At 44.5% G+C, this 14,775-nt stretch overlaps 1 protein-coding gene across 1 annotated transcript in view; it reads left to right on the forward strand.

Moving 5' to 3' along the window:
* The window catches only part of TSHR (thyroid stimulating hormone receptor), a 211,864-nt gene that overhangs the window by 97,278 nt on the left and 99,811 nt on the right, over nucleotides 1-14,775 (forward strand). Inside the window, exon 4 of the mRNA XM_073349347.1 lies at nucleotides 9,389-9,463. Within this exon, the coding sequence (XP_073205448.1) occupies nucleotides 9,389-9,463 (75 nt within the window). The remainder of the gene's footprint in view (nucleotides 1-9,388; nucleotides 9,464-14,775) is intronic.

Here is a 14,775-nt window from a genome sequence, read left to right on the forward strand (position 1 = left end):
AAAGCCAAACCTCTCAGAAACTCAGCTCCATCAGAGTACACCTGGCTGCCATCACATCCTTTCCCGACAAGGTGGGCAGAGTCACTATCTTTGCTCATCTGATGACTAAATGCTTCCTTAAAGACATAGAAAACACGTATCTCACACTAAGAAACCCTACTCCCACATGGGATCTCAACCTTATTCTCTGCAGTCTCTTGGGGAAATCATTTGAATCCCTCACAACTTGCTCTTTGTTACACTTATTGATGAAGGTAGCTTTCCTAATTGCCATCACCTCAGCAAGATGGGTGGAAGAATTAGGTGCCCTCATGGCAAACCCACCTTATATTACATTCTTCAAGGATAAAGTAATCCTATGACCGCATCCCAAATTCATACCCAGGGTGGCCTCCCCTTTTCAGTTAAATCAGCCCATTTACTTACCTGTATTTTCCTGAAGCTGCGTGCCGACAGCAGGGAGGCCTCAGTTCACAAGCTGGAAATTCTCAGAGCATTAGCTTTCTACATAGAAAGAACAAAAACATTCAGAAAATCATCTTGACTATTTGTTTCCATAACAGAATATTTGAAGGGCCAAACCATCTCAAAACAGACTATCTGAATGGATATCCAGATGTATCCATTTGTGCTACCAAAACAGCAACCTGCAAGCTCCACCGGGAGTTCGCATACACTCCACCAGAGCATTCTCAACATCTGTGGCCCTTCTCAATAATGTACCCATCACAGACATTTGCAAAGCAGCTACCTGGGCATCTGCCCATACCTTCACTAAACACTATGCTTTAGAGCAGCAATCAGCTGCAGGCGCTCAGTTTGGACTCATGGTGCTATCCACCATCAATGAACAAACTCCGAAGCCCCTCCCCTCCATGGAGGGGCACTGCTCAACAGTCACCTAAAGTGGAGCACCCACAGGGACACTCCTCAAAGAAGAAGAAGAAGAAGAAGAGAAGGTTACTCACCTTGTGCAGTGTGACGTTATGAGTATAATATAATATCTCATTGAAAGGTGACACAGGGCCAGAAGAGTTAATTAAATCAGACTGTCATAGCCAATTGCCCAACTTTAAAGACTTGTTAGGAAGATATGTAAATGAATAGAGCTTTGAAATGCAAGCCTGCATTGTTAGAGATAGAAGGGTAGCTGTTTGCTCAGGCCTTGTGATGTAAGCAAACAAGTCTTGTCTATTACTATGGCTTTGATTTAAAGATCAAAAAAGGAGTATTAAAATTTAGGAAGACAATTGAGTGAAATATTATTATCTATATGTCTCGTTGAAGGTTGTGGTAACCTGTATCTGAACTCTTTAATGGATAAATTACCCTATGCTAGTTGCCATGATGTTTGGGAGACGGAAAGTTAAGCCTATTGTTTTCTCAGGCCAAGAGGCTGCTGGAAATGTATAAAACCCTGGGACACGATCCTTCTTCATCTCAGATCTGCTTTGGGTTTCAAGAAGGGGAAACCCTAAGCCATAAGAATTGAGATCCCCAGTCACTGACTGGAGTCACCCTGAATATGGACATTGGACTATAACCTATGGACTATTTCTAAAAGAACTTTTGGCAACTACAAACTCACCATCTCTGCTATGTATCTGGACCTCAAGAAACTGAGCTCGAGTCTGTACGTATATTGATCTTTCAACCAACTCTCTCTCTCTTTTCTTTTTTAATAAATTTTAGTTTAGTTAATAAGAATTTGCTATAAGCGTGATTTTGGGTAAGATCTTGTTATCATTTGACCTGGGTTTGGGGCTTGGTCTTTTGGGATCAGGAGAACCTTTTTTCTTTTACTGGGGCATTGGTTTTCATAACCATTCACCCCCATAATGAGTGGCACTGGTGATGATACTGGGAAACTGGAGTGTCTAAGGGAATTACTTCTATGACTTATGGTTAGCCATGGGAGTGAGACCAAAGTCCTCTCTGTTTGGCTTGTTTGGCATGCCTTAATAATAAAGGACACCCAGCTTTGGACTGTAACTGCCCTGCTCTAAGCAATTTGTCTTGAATTGATACTCTCAGTTGTGTCCCGCCAAAGGCAGCATCGTTACATGCAGTAACTGCGGTTCTTCGAGATGGTTGTCCCTGTGAGTGCTCCACTATCCCCCCTCCCCTCTACTTCGGAGTTTCATCCCAAACCTCTGGGGTAGAGAGGGAACTGGGGACTTGCGTTACCTAGGGAGGTGGTAGAATCTCCTTCCTTAGAGGTTTTTAAGGTCAGGCTTGACAAAGCCCTGGCTGGGATGATTTAACTGGGAATTGGTCCTGCTTTGAGCAGGGGGTTGGACTAGATGACCTTCTGTGGTCCCTTCCAACCCTGATATTCTATGATTCTATGACTGTTGGCTGCGCATGCTAGGTAACCAATCAGAGCAGGACGAGATGGCTGCTGCGTGTGCACAGCCAACTGGGCACTGCTACTACAAATATCCAGTTACAAGCGCAGGGAACCAAGACACTTAAAGTGGAGCACCCGCAGGGATAACCATCTCAAATAACCTCAGTTACTGCACAAGGTGAATAACCTTCTCTTCCTTTCTGAAATTCTTACAACATTCCATCTGCAATTAGCTTAGACTGGTGATGGAACACCCATTCTGAATGACACAACACTTAATTCACATTTCAGCAGAGACAGGTGAATAAACATCCCTGTGTTTATGAAACATATGACAGAAAACCTGCTTGTCAGCTCTGGCTTGATACAGACTTTAAAATACTTTTGCTATGTACATATAACTCCTTACACGTGAAATGTATGTATAGACCCGAACAATGACAAGTGTGACCCTGACTTTCATTTATGACCTCACGTGGCATTCTTTGTACAGAATGTACATACCAGAATCAGGATATTCTTATAACCCCCTTGCCACTTGGCATTGAGGGGTTCTTGGGGCATAACTAGAAACAGCCAAATCAAAACATAAATTATAAATTCAAATTGTTGCAAAAGCAACAGGATGGATGCATTCTGCCGATGAATACCAAACTAAGACACATTTAAAGCTCTACATCTCATATCACCAATCTGCCCATTAGATGTATCATCATTACTTCCCAAATATTCCTTCCATTTTATTGCACCTAACTGGTCCTAGGCACTGGTTTTCATCATACAGTGGGGTATTTTATAGGCCACTCACCCTCACCATTCTGTTAGAAACTGTGGGTGAAGAGAACCTTGACATTTTCTGTGTGACTAAATCTTTTGTACAGGTTTCCTATTCGTAATGCAAATCACTACTGCACCAGCCATACCATCACACACATGCCCGTAGTCTCATTCCATCAACAGTACTCATGGGTGAAAATGTACAGAGATTCCCAGTTAGGTGAACTCAGCTAGTAAAATCACTAATGTTTCAGTACGGATGAGGAGTACTTGGTACCATTATTTCACCATTAAGCTTGTAGTCCTAGTGATCTAGTAAGCATAGACAACTCGTGCCTCCTGACAGTGGGGGGACACAACTCCAGAATGGATTGAGTCATGCCCCTTCCCCTCCCGGAAAGCAGCGCCCCCTCTGTGCAGTTCTCAGCTGTTCCTCTGCCTTCTCCCGGCAGAGTTAAAGCAGCGGCGCCTCCTGCAGCTCTGCCTCTCCATGCCCGGTGCAGTTTGCCAGCTCATCTGCTCTGCAGGGAGAGGGCTTGGCCACACCATCTGACCGAGTAATCGGGGGGGGGCAATGTGACCCCCACAGGCCCCCCACATTGCCTCTGCTAGTAAGTGTGATTGTGTAAGACTATCCATAACCATTATCACTACTTTTGCTTTCTCCACTAAATCCCTGCAAGTAGACATATCTATTGTGTAGCACCTTGTTCTGCCGAGAGATGTCTGCTGCAGCCTGCCTCAGTTTCCCATTCAAGGATGTAACAAAGAGAAGTTGTTCGAGTAGTCTGCCTATGGGTGCTTCACTCTAGTTGTGCTTGTGCCCTCTGTGCCTTTGAAGGTTTCATGTAGCAGTGTCTGTTCAGCCCGCACGTGCGTTACTCAGTCTGAACCATTGTTACAGTATACACTGCTGCACACGTGAACTGCCCCTAGTTCCTTCTCAACTGCCTCAGACTGAGACGAAGCTTTAGCAGTTGTCCATGTTGAGTTTTTACCTCAGCTGTGTTCCCATAACTATAATAAACTAACTACTGTAAGAACTATTAGTGGCAGTTAGTATTAGTTCAAGTAGTAGTAGTTAAAAAAAACACCTTTTTTTCAAAAAATGTTGTATATGTTATCTTTCTTAGTTGTAAGGAATGTTGCCTGTTAGATTGTTTCTCCCCTCCTGGGAGCTTTACATTACTGGGAGGGCATGCCTGGTTCTCCTGGATTCAAATGTTGCCATTTATACCAGGAGGCAATCCTAATGAGTGACAGACTCTCCCAGTGCATTTGTTGCCTTAGGGAATTTCATATAACCCCAAAGTGCAACTTCTGTTTGGCATTAAAATCTAGAGCCAGAAAAAACAAGGAGATCAAACTTTGGATCCTCATGATGGTGAGCTTGCTTTGCCCAGCCTCTGATCCAGGCCAGGAGACCTTCCCTGTGTGCCAGTCTCTGAACAAGTCAGCTATCTCAACTGTCTCCAAGTTGTACTTCAAGGGCATCTAAGAGGAAGACCCAAGATTCCTTTCATAAGACTTCCAGAGGCCATGCCTTGAGTTCTCCAGGTAGGGAATTTAACACAAAGAAGTTGCAGTCACCAGCAACACAAGCCTATTACTCCCCACCGCTTGTCCCGATTTTTTACACTTGCTATCTGGTCATCCTAAGCAGGAAAGACTGGGAACATGGACTTGATGGAGATGTGAGAACTTTATTTTGGGAGTGATTGTTATTTTAATAAATCCCGTCCCAAGTCGAGCTGTTGCTGAACCAGAGAAAAGTTTGTTTTGGTAGTCTTATTAAGAGAACCCTGAAAAGTAGGGTGACTGGGCCACTGTAGAGTGACCTCAAGCCACAAGGGGGTGCTGAGAAGGTGGCTGACCCTATTACACTACTCATGTTCACTTTCTATTTGGTGCTGTCCAACCTACTAACAATACAGTGCACTCAAGTGGCAGAGGCTCAACCATGTAAAGCATTTCAAAATCCAAGGGTCAGCAGTTGATGTATGAGTCAGTGACTGAAACAAGGCTTTAACACGTTTTTTCTAAGTACTCATATAATATACCGTTTGAAAAAAGCTGTATGCAGATATGTTTTAATTTTTTGTCTTAACTCATAGTTGTTTGATTTTTTTATATTTTATTTTGACCATCTTGTGACAGATTTGGCAATTTCCTTTAAGAACCTTCTTGAATTAAGTTTAAGTACATTTGATTACTCATAAACTCATAGACTTTAAGGCCAGAAAGGATCATCATGATCATCTAGTCCAGGGGTCGGCAACCTTTCAGAAGTGGTGTGCCAAGTCTTCATTTATTCACTCTAATTTAAGGTTTTGCATGCCAGTAATGCATTTTAGCATTTTTTGAAGGTCTCTTTCTATAAGTCTATAATATATAACTAAACTATTGTTGTATGTAAAGTAAATAAGGTTTTTTAAATGTTTAAGAAGTTTCATTTAAAATTAAATTAAAATGTGGATCTTATCAGTTTAATGTGATCCTTGCCCTTGCTTTTCTTTGCTGAGTTTTCCAATGTCTGGCATGTATTTGGATACTTTAAGCTGCACACAGGCTTCTGGGTGATCAGTTGTTAACCGGCTCCAAGAGGGACAGAGGACAGATTTTATGTGTGAAAATACTTGTTCACACAGGTATGTGGATCCAAATGCTGAAAGCATTGCAAACGCAATTTTCTTCAAACAGTTACATTTCACTGGCAGGGACGTCCAGCAGGTCAGAATAGAGGCCCTGTGATCTCTCTCGGTAGCTTCAAGTGCACTCCGCATATCTCCAAACTTTGATGCCCACAATTCTGAGCTTTTTAACTGTATGAGCTGCATTTCGAAATCTTCAACACCTATCCACTGAAATACAGACAAATCCAAGTCACTTTCACTGAACTTTTCAGGTTTACTTAGAAAAGAAAGCATTGGGCCAAATCGCTGGAAATCTGGAAATCTGTCAGAAAATTCTGATTCCAGTTCTTGCATGTTCGTTCTAATCTCAACGTCAAATGCAGTGCACTGTTCCACGTGGCGTGATAGTGATGTAAGCAGCAAATCAGGACTTTAAAATATCCCAGTACAATGGTGCTGGAACAATTTTTAAGGTGGGGGTGCTGAGCTGCGCTCCCTCTTACCCCTGTCTGCACCCCTCACTGCGGCTGTGACCCGAGGCTGGCAGCAGAGTCCCCTAGACCGGTGGCTGGGACCCAGGGCCGGCAACGGGCTGAGCGGGTCCACGGACGGAACCCCAGCTGGCAGGTGGCCAAGGGCTGGTACCCCAGGCCAGCAGCGGAGCCCCGGGACCGGTGGCCAGGACCCAGGCAGTGTGAGTGCCACTGAAAATCAGCTCGCGTGCTGCCTTTGGCACGCATGCCATAGGTTGCCTACCCCTGATCTAGTCTGACTTCCTGCACATTGCAAGCCACAGAACCTCACTCACCCACTCCTGTAAATAAACCCCTAATCCTGGGCTCAGTTACTGATATCCTCAAATTATGATTTAAAGACTTCAAATCACAGATACTCCACCATTTACAGTAATTTAAACCTGCAAGTGACCCGTGACCCATGCCCCATGCTTCAGAAGAAGGCAAAAAAAAAAAAAACCCAAGGTCTCTGGCAATCTGACCCCGGGGAAAGATTCCTTCCCAACCCCAAAAGGTGATCAGTTAGACCCTGGGCAAGACCCACTAGTCAGACACTTGGGAGAGAATTATCTGTAGTAATTCAGAGCCCTCCCCATCTAGTGTCACCATCACCAACCACTGGAGATATTTGCTGCTAGTAGTTGCAGGTCTGCTACATGACATTGTAGGCAGTCTCATCATACCATCCCGTCCATAAACTTACCAAGCTCAGTCTTGAAGCCAGTTAGGTTTTTTGCCCCCATTGCAAATGCAGAAGTTATATATTATTGTGGGCTGGGATTGCATGTAACTTCTCTAGGGTGCAAGATGGGATGTGAATCCTGGGAAGTGTTATAAACTTCAAAGGACTACGCTCATCAGTGTGCCAGAGAAGAATGGACTTTTGGAACAAACAATATAAAGTGTTTTCCTGGGGAATCTCTGGGATGTGAATGCAAATTCCCACCCCTGATTATGTAAAAACCCAGCCTTTAAAGCTATACCCCCCAAGAAGGGTGATTGTTAACTGATTGCCTGTTGTCAAAGATTGGAGAAAAAAGGCCCAAACTGATTCAAGAAACAGGCTGATCTGGCCCTTTGGCATGCTTGTTTTGAGCTAAAGCTGTTATGAACTTGTAAGCACAGAAACAGCCCTTGGTGGGGTTTGAAGGACTGACTCCTACTAGAGCCCTGGTTGGAGTTGGGGGTGATCTCTGATAAGCTTATTTGCATGTGTGTAAGGTTCTTTTATTGTTTTCTCTATAATGCTTTCACCTTAAGAATAAATGTTCTTGCTTATAAAGAACATGTGGTAACTTGTGACTGCCTTCTGTTACAGCTGTTTATAGCCTTTGAAGAGAGAGCAGCAGTGTAGACACTAGCCTGTTTAGGCAGGCTGGCTTGCTGGGGATGTCATAGTGTAGATGGGGAACTGTGCAGCCTGGGGAGAAGAAACTCTGGTCAGGAGGAAGAAAGACATGGGTCTTCACCCAAATGAGGTGATGCCTGAGAAGCCAGGAGCCTAGAGTGGGTGCTGTTGGTGGACGCCTGAGGGGGAATGCAGTTGCCCTGGACTGTGACACATGCCAACAAAATAAAGTGGCTTCAAAAGTTACTGTTTGTAGCAACATTTTTAACAGTAAGAAAATATTATAATGCACATGCTATTTTAAAATGAATCCATTCAGTTAAGAGTTAAGAGAATAACATGTGATTGGAATAATTAAATAAAAATAAATTTAAAAACTCATATTCTCTTGTTGCATATTTACAACATATTTAGTATTTCCAGGGGTGTAGTCAGAGAAATAGATGGAAATAAAGCAAATTCACCTGGGATTTAATAATACACTGGACCCTCGCTAGAATGTGGGATTTGGGATTCATGCTCAGTACCACATTAACATTGGGACCGCGTTAAAATTAATTGCAATTAAAATAATTAAATTTGGGATCCATGACCACGACTGCATTATATGCAAAATCACGCTATATAGATGCGCGTTCTAGCGAGGATCTGGTGTACCTATTTTTTATGTTGCACTTTTTATTCATACATCTGAAAGCATTTACAAAACATTACAATTACTTACAGAGGGGGAAATGGAGGTATAAAGAGAGGAAGTGACTTGCAAGATCACCCGTTAGTAAGTCAGATGCAGAAATGAGAACAAAATCCAGTGCTCCATGCTCCCAGTCTAATAACCTGCCACTGGAGCACATCGCCTTCTTATCATAGCACCTGTGTCTGTCATTGTGGGGGGAAACGTGGAATTAAAAATTCTCTTATATTCATGCAAGAAAGATAGATTCTTTCAATGCTGTTCTGAATGTAGGCTGCCTTTATTGTCTGCTTACTATGTAATTTAAGAGCGTTTGTTGCAGTCACAGCCCACAGGCCATCTTTGTTTCCCTACTCCAGTGATTGGCAACCTTTGGCACATGGCCCATCAGGGAAATCTGCTGGTGGGCTGGGATGGTTTGTTTATCTGCAGCGTCTGCAGGTTCGGCCTATTGCAGCTCCCACTGGCCACGCTTCGCCATGTCAGGCCAATGCGGGCTGCGGGAAGTCGAAGCCAGCACATCCCTTGGCCCGTGCCGCTTCCCGCAGACCACATTGGCCTGGCACAGTGAATTGTGGCACAGTGAGATTGGCTGAACCTGCGGACGCTGCAGGTAAACAAACCATCCCGGCCTGCCAGCGGATTTCCCTGATGGGCTGCGTGCCAAAGGTTGCCGATCCCTTTGCTCTCCTCCTTATTGTTCCCAGACTTGCAAAAAATGCTAAGTCTATGCAAGAGCTCTCCCTCTTCATTGCCAAGCGGAATTGGGGGAAAGAACCTGAACTAGGGCTTAGTTCGCTCAGCAAAGTGAACTCCAGTTGCTTCTCTGATGTTTTCTTCATGTCTTTCTGATTTAACTGTACATTGTGTGTATTTGGGGTCTAATCAGAATCAGGGACTTGTGCTTGGCACTTTGCAAACATTTACGACATTCCCTTAAGACAAAACAAACAAACTGGGGGCTGAAGAGAATGGGGAGGAACAATAAAACAAGCACAATGAGCATTAGTCATTGCTTACAACCTGTCTTTCTATGTGACTTGTTTCTTTTTCTGTTTTCCTGATGTTTAGCTATATCTCCATAGATGCTACGTTACAAAGGCTGGAGGCCCATTCCTTCTACAATTTAAGTAAAGTCACTCATATGTAAGTACAATGGAAAAATAAGTTTACTTCCTTGAGAAACGTGTGGAATAACAGACTCTTTCAATAAGTTTAAATTCTCATTCTCTCATATATGGTGCTAAATGTTTAACTACCACTTCTCTCTCTCTTTCTTCCTCCTCCATACTCTACCCTCATCTTCTCTGTACCTCACATCATTTTCCGGCTATACTCCTTTCCCACATCCATTGCATGGAGCTATATATTTTTATTCCTTGTTTTTGTTTGCTTGTTGTTTGCATTGCTTCACTTTATTTTTCTTTACTGTGACCTGTCCTTGTTTTTTTGTAAACGAAGCTCACTGTTGGTGTTTCCTGCTTCTTCTTTGAGTGCTGTCCCTGTGGGTGCTCCACTTCAGGTGACCGTGCATCCCGGTGCCATTGATTGGAGATTTTCACTAGCAGTGCTCGGTCAGGCCGCACATGCGCAGTAGCTGTCTTGCAGCACTGTTGGAGTCTCATTTAGCGCACACACGGCCCAACTCCCTCAGTTCCTTCTCAGCCATCTTCGGCTGAAGATGGAGTTCAGGGCAGTCTGATAGCTTCTGCCCCTGTAGATAGGAAAAAAATAGAAATTTAGTTGTTAGATACGTTTGTTGTAGTTATTAGTTAGGATTAGTTGTTAAAAAAATAGTTTTTCTTTCTCTACTTCCCTGCTCCCTTTGGAGCACCACCCACAAAAGTTTTCTCTGCTTCCCCATTCCCTCAGAAATGCCATTCTCCCCTGGCTTTAAGAGATGCAGCTCCTGCTGAGAAGCGATGCTGCGGTCCCATGGGCACTCTCTGTGTGTGAGATGCCCGAGAGAAATGCTCATACCACAGAAATGCGTTCATTGTAACATCTTGAAAGTGAGAGTCCAGCGTGATTGGGATCTCCGCCTCAAAATGATCCTCATGGAGAAATCATTCCAACCGGGGTCAGAAAAGAACCAACAGAAGCCTTCCTCTAAGTGCTTACCAATCCAGTCTGAACCGACCAAGAGCACGTTTCCATCCTCTCAGGAAAAGAGGAAGCAAGCATTGACCTCTCCTCAGCAGGATCCGCATAAAGAAACAGTCCCCTGTGAGGTTGTTATCATTGGTGCAGATGACCTTGAGAGCCAGTACATATGACTCCCCTAGTACCTGGCACCAGCCATGCCAATGAATCCAAAGCGAAGGGCAAGGAGTCGTGTCAAGGTTCCTTCCTCACTCTGAACTCTAGGGTACAGATATGGGGACCTGCATGAAAACCTCCTAAGCTTACTTTTACCAGCTTAGGTTAAAACTTCCCCAAGGTATAAACTATTTTACCTTTTGCCCTTGGACTTTCGCTGCCACCACCAAACGTCTAACCGGTATATTGCTAGGAAAGAGTCCATTTGGAAACGTCTTTCCCCCCAAAATCCTCCCAAACATTACACCCCCTTTTCTGGGGAAGGTTTGATAAAAATCCTCACCAATTTGCATAGGTGACCACAGACTCAAACCCTTGGATCTTAAGAACAATGAAAAAGCACTCAGTTTCTTAAAAGAAGAATTTTAATAGAAGAAAAAGTAAAAAGAATCACCTTAGTAAAATCAGGATAGTAAATAGCTTACAGGGTAATTAGATTAAAAACATAGAGAATCCCTCTAGACAAAACCTTAAGTTACAAAAAGACACAAAAACAGGAATATCCATTTCATTCAGCACAGCTTATTTTCTCAGCCATTTAAAGAAATCAGAATCTAATGCATATCTAGCTAGATTACTTACTAAGTTCTAAGACTCCATTCCTGTTCTGTCCCTGGCAAAAGCATCCCACAGACAGAGAGAGAGGCTTTGTTTCTCCCTCCCCCCAGCTTTTGAAAGTATCTTGTCTCCTCATTGGTCATTTTGGTCAGGTGCCAGCAAGGTTATCCTAGCTTCTTAACCCTTTACAGGTGAAAGGGTTTTTCCTCTGGCCAGGAGGGATTTTAAAGGTGTTTACCCTTCCCTTTATATTTATGACAAATCGAGACATGGACAAAGCCATGTCTCCTCCATGGTGCCAACCATGCTGGCACCCACAACGGATACGGCACCGACCATGCAACCACCTCCGGTGCCAACCATGACTTTAGCAATGCTGCTTTGCTCAGCACCGACCCCTTGACTGGCACCTACTGACAGCACTGCGATGGGCCCACCGGCCCCAACAAAATCCAGCCACAAGATGGCTGTGCACCTTCCTGCCACAACTAAACCCTCAGCACCACATCCACCGGCACTGCAACCATTGCTCAATCAGAAATATATTACTGTTGCATCGGTGCCCCAATCACTTCTCCTTGGCACCGATGGATTGCCCGCGAGGAGTGTCTTTACACAGCCTATGTCTCCCACGGCACTGTCGATGTCCAGCGACAGTGATAATGAGGACTAGGAGGAAGAAGTGTTCTCCCCACAGTGCTTCCCCATGACTCAACTCAGACTTGCTGAGGTACACTGAGACCTAAAGGCCAGCATACACAACCACCTTACCCGTGGTATGGATAACCATGGGTGTGTCACCACATGGCATTCCCCTTGCGGTGGCCACATGGGACCCGTGGGCAACAAACGAAGCCCACTATGCATCAACCTCATCACCAACCAGAGGTGAACTTCAGTCTCCCCCTTTATCTCCAGTGGCTACAACATTGGTAGTCCCAGAGGAGATGATGGAGGAGCCAGAAGAAGAAACAGGCCCTGAGGATGTGTTGCGAACACACAACTCTTCTTCCTCCAATGAGGCCATCATGCCACTTCCACCTACATGGGCAGATGACTTCAAATCATTTCAGGAACTTTTTAAACACATAGCACTTAGCCAGGACATTCCTCTAGAGGAGGTCCAGGAAAGCCAACACAAGTTGCTACAAATTTTGCAACCTTCCTCATCCACCAAAATTGCTCTGCCCATAAATGGTGCAGTCCTCGAACTTGCAGAAACGGTGTGGCAGACACCAGCCACCATCCCTCCAACATGCAAATGGGCTCACAGAAAATACTATATGCCAGCCAAGAGAATGGACTTTCTTTTTTCCCCTTCCACAACCAAACTCACTAGTGGTCGAGGCAACAAACCAATTTATCTTTGTCAAAGGGGAGATCCTTCACCTTAATTTGCAGTTCGTTTAGAATATCGACCAGACAATTATAGGAAGCTCTTTGAGTTTACATCTGATCTTCCTGAAGATGAGAGCACAATTTAAGACTGTGCTCACTGAAGGGCAACTAGTTGCCAGGACTACTCTACAGGCTTCCCTGGACATGGCCGATACAGCAGCTCACACCACAACGAGGACAGTCGTGATGTGCAGAGCCTCCTGGCTCATGTTGACCAGTATTCTGAAAGAGCTGAAAATGAAGGTGGAGGGACCTCCCCTTTGACAAAGATAAAAATTGTTTTAATCGAAAACCGATGAGGTTCTCCATTCCATGAAGGGTTCTCAGGCAGCTCTTTGCAGACTGAGCATCTAAACACTGCCCACTAAGAGAAAGTGCTAACAACATTACCACTGCACCAGGGACACATAATATAATCGTCCTCAGTCCAGACCGTACGAGTCTAGTAGACAGAGAAATAGACCACCATGACACAGGCCACCTCAACCTCAAGCAAGGAGCATCATAACTGCTCCTAACAAGCCACAGTTTTGAATGATTGGTTGAGGGTCTGAATGATCTCTCCCTTACACCAACATCAACTTGGCCATTTGGCCACTGCCTGAGAAATTTCTACCAGGCTTGGGAGTACATCACGCAAGATCATTGGGTCTTAGAAATCATATACTCAGGCTATTCCAACCCCTTTACTTCTTGCCCTCCTACCCTACCCCCTTCCCATCCCTCTTCAGGGACCCTTCTCACGAGCACCTGTTAAGTCTGGAAGTAGATCGTCTACTACAACTAGGTATCATGGAAACAGTACCAACACTGTTTCCATCTGCCCACTAATCATGGCAAGAACTGGTCTACAACTACTAGGACACATGACCACCACCATATTCATGGTAAAGCATGCCAGACTACACATGCATTGTCTCCAAGACTGGCTGAGTTCAGTATACAAACCCAACAAACACAGCCGAAACAAGATGGTCACACCACCTCCCAAGGTCCTAGAATCCCTACAGTGGTGGACAAGACCAGAGAATCTCTGTTCAGGGATTCCCTTTCATCAAACACCACCCTCAATTATGATCATGATGGATGCCTCCTTGATGGATTGGGGAGCATACCTGAATCATCACACAGTACAAGGCAGGTGGTCACCAGTGGAGACAAACCTACATATAAACTTACTGGAACTCAGAGTGGTATGGAATGCCTGCTTTCATTTTTTCCCACTCATAAGGAATGAGACAATATGACTGATGACAGACAACGCATGCATGTTCTATATCAACAGACATGGGGTGGGGGAACAATCCCACTTCTTATGCACAGAGACCATGAAACTATGGGATTGGTGTATTCATCATTAGAGGAATTAGATGAATGGGCCAAAAGAAATCTGAGGAGGTTCAACAAGGACAAGTGCAGAGTCCTGCACTTAGAAAGGAAGAATCCCATGCACTACTACAGATTAGGGACCAGGTGGCTAGGCAGCAGTTCTGCAGAAAAGGACCGACGGGTTACAGTGGATGAGAAGCTGGATATGAGTCAACAGTGTGCCCTTGTTGCCAAGAAGGCTAATGGCATTTTGAGCTGTATAAGTAGCAGCATTGCCAGCAGATCGAGGGACGTGATCATTCCCCTCTATTCCTCATTGGTGAGGCCTCATCTGGGATACTGTGTCCAGTCTTGGGCGCCACACTACACGAAGGATGTGGAAAAATCGTAAAGAGTTCAGCAGAGGGCAACAAAAATGATTAGGTGATTGGAGCACATGACTTATGACGAGAGGCTGAGGGACCTGGGATTATTTAGTCTGCAGAAGAGAAGAATGAGGGGGGATTTGATAGCTGCTTTCAGTTCCCTGAAAGGGAGTTCCAAAGAGGATGGCTCTAGACTGTTCTCAGTGGTAGCAGATGATAGAACAAGGAGTAATGGTCTCAAGTTGCAGTGGGGGAGATTTAGGTTGGATATTAGGAAAAACTTTTTCACTAGGAGGGTGGTGAAGCACTGGAATGCGTTACCTCGAGAGGTGGTGAGGTTTGACAAAGTCATGGCTGGGATGATTTAGTTGGGGATTGGTCCTGCTTTGAGCAGGGGGTTGGACTAGATGACCTCCTGAGGTTCCTTCCAACCCTGATATTCTATGACTGTATTATCACCACATTGATATCTCAGCTTTCTGCCTTCCT

Source organism: Lepidochelys kempii, chromosome 6 (assembly GCF_965140265.1).
Source record: "Lepidochelys kempii isolate rLepKem1 chromosome 6, rLepKem1.hap2, whole genome shotgun sequence".
Classification (NCBI taxonomy): Eukaryota; Metazoa; Chordata; order Testudines; family Cheloniidae; genus Lepidochelys; species Lepidochelys kempii.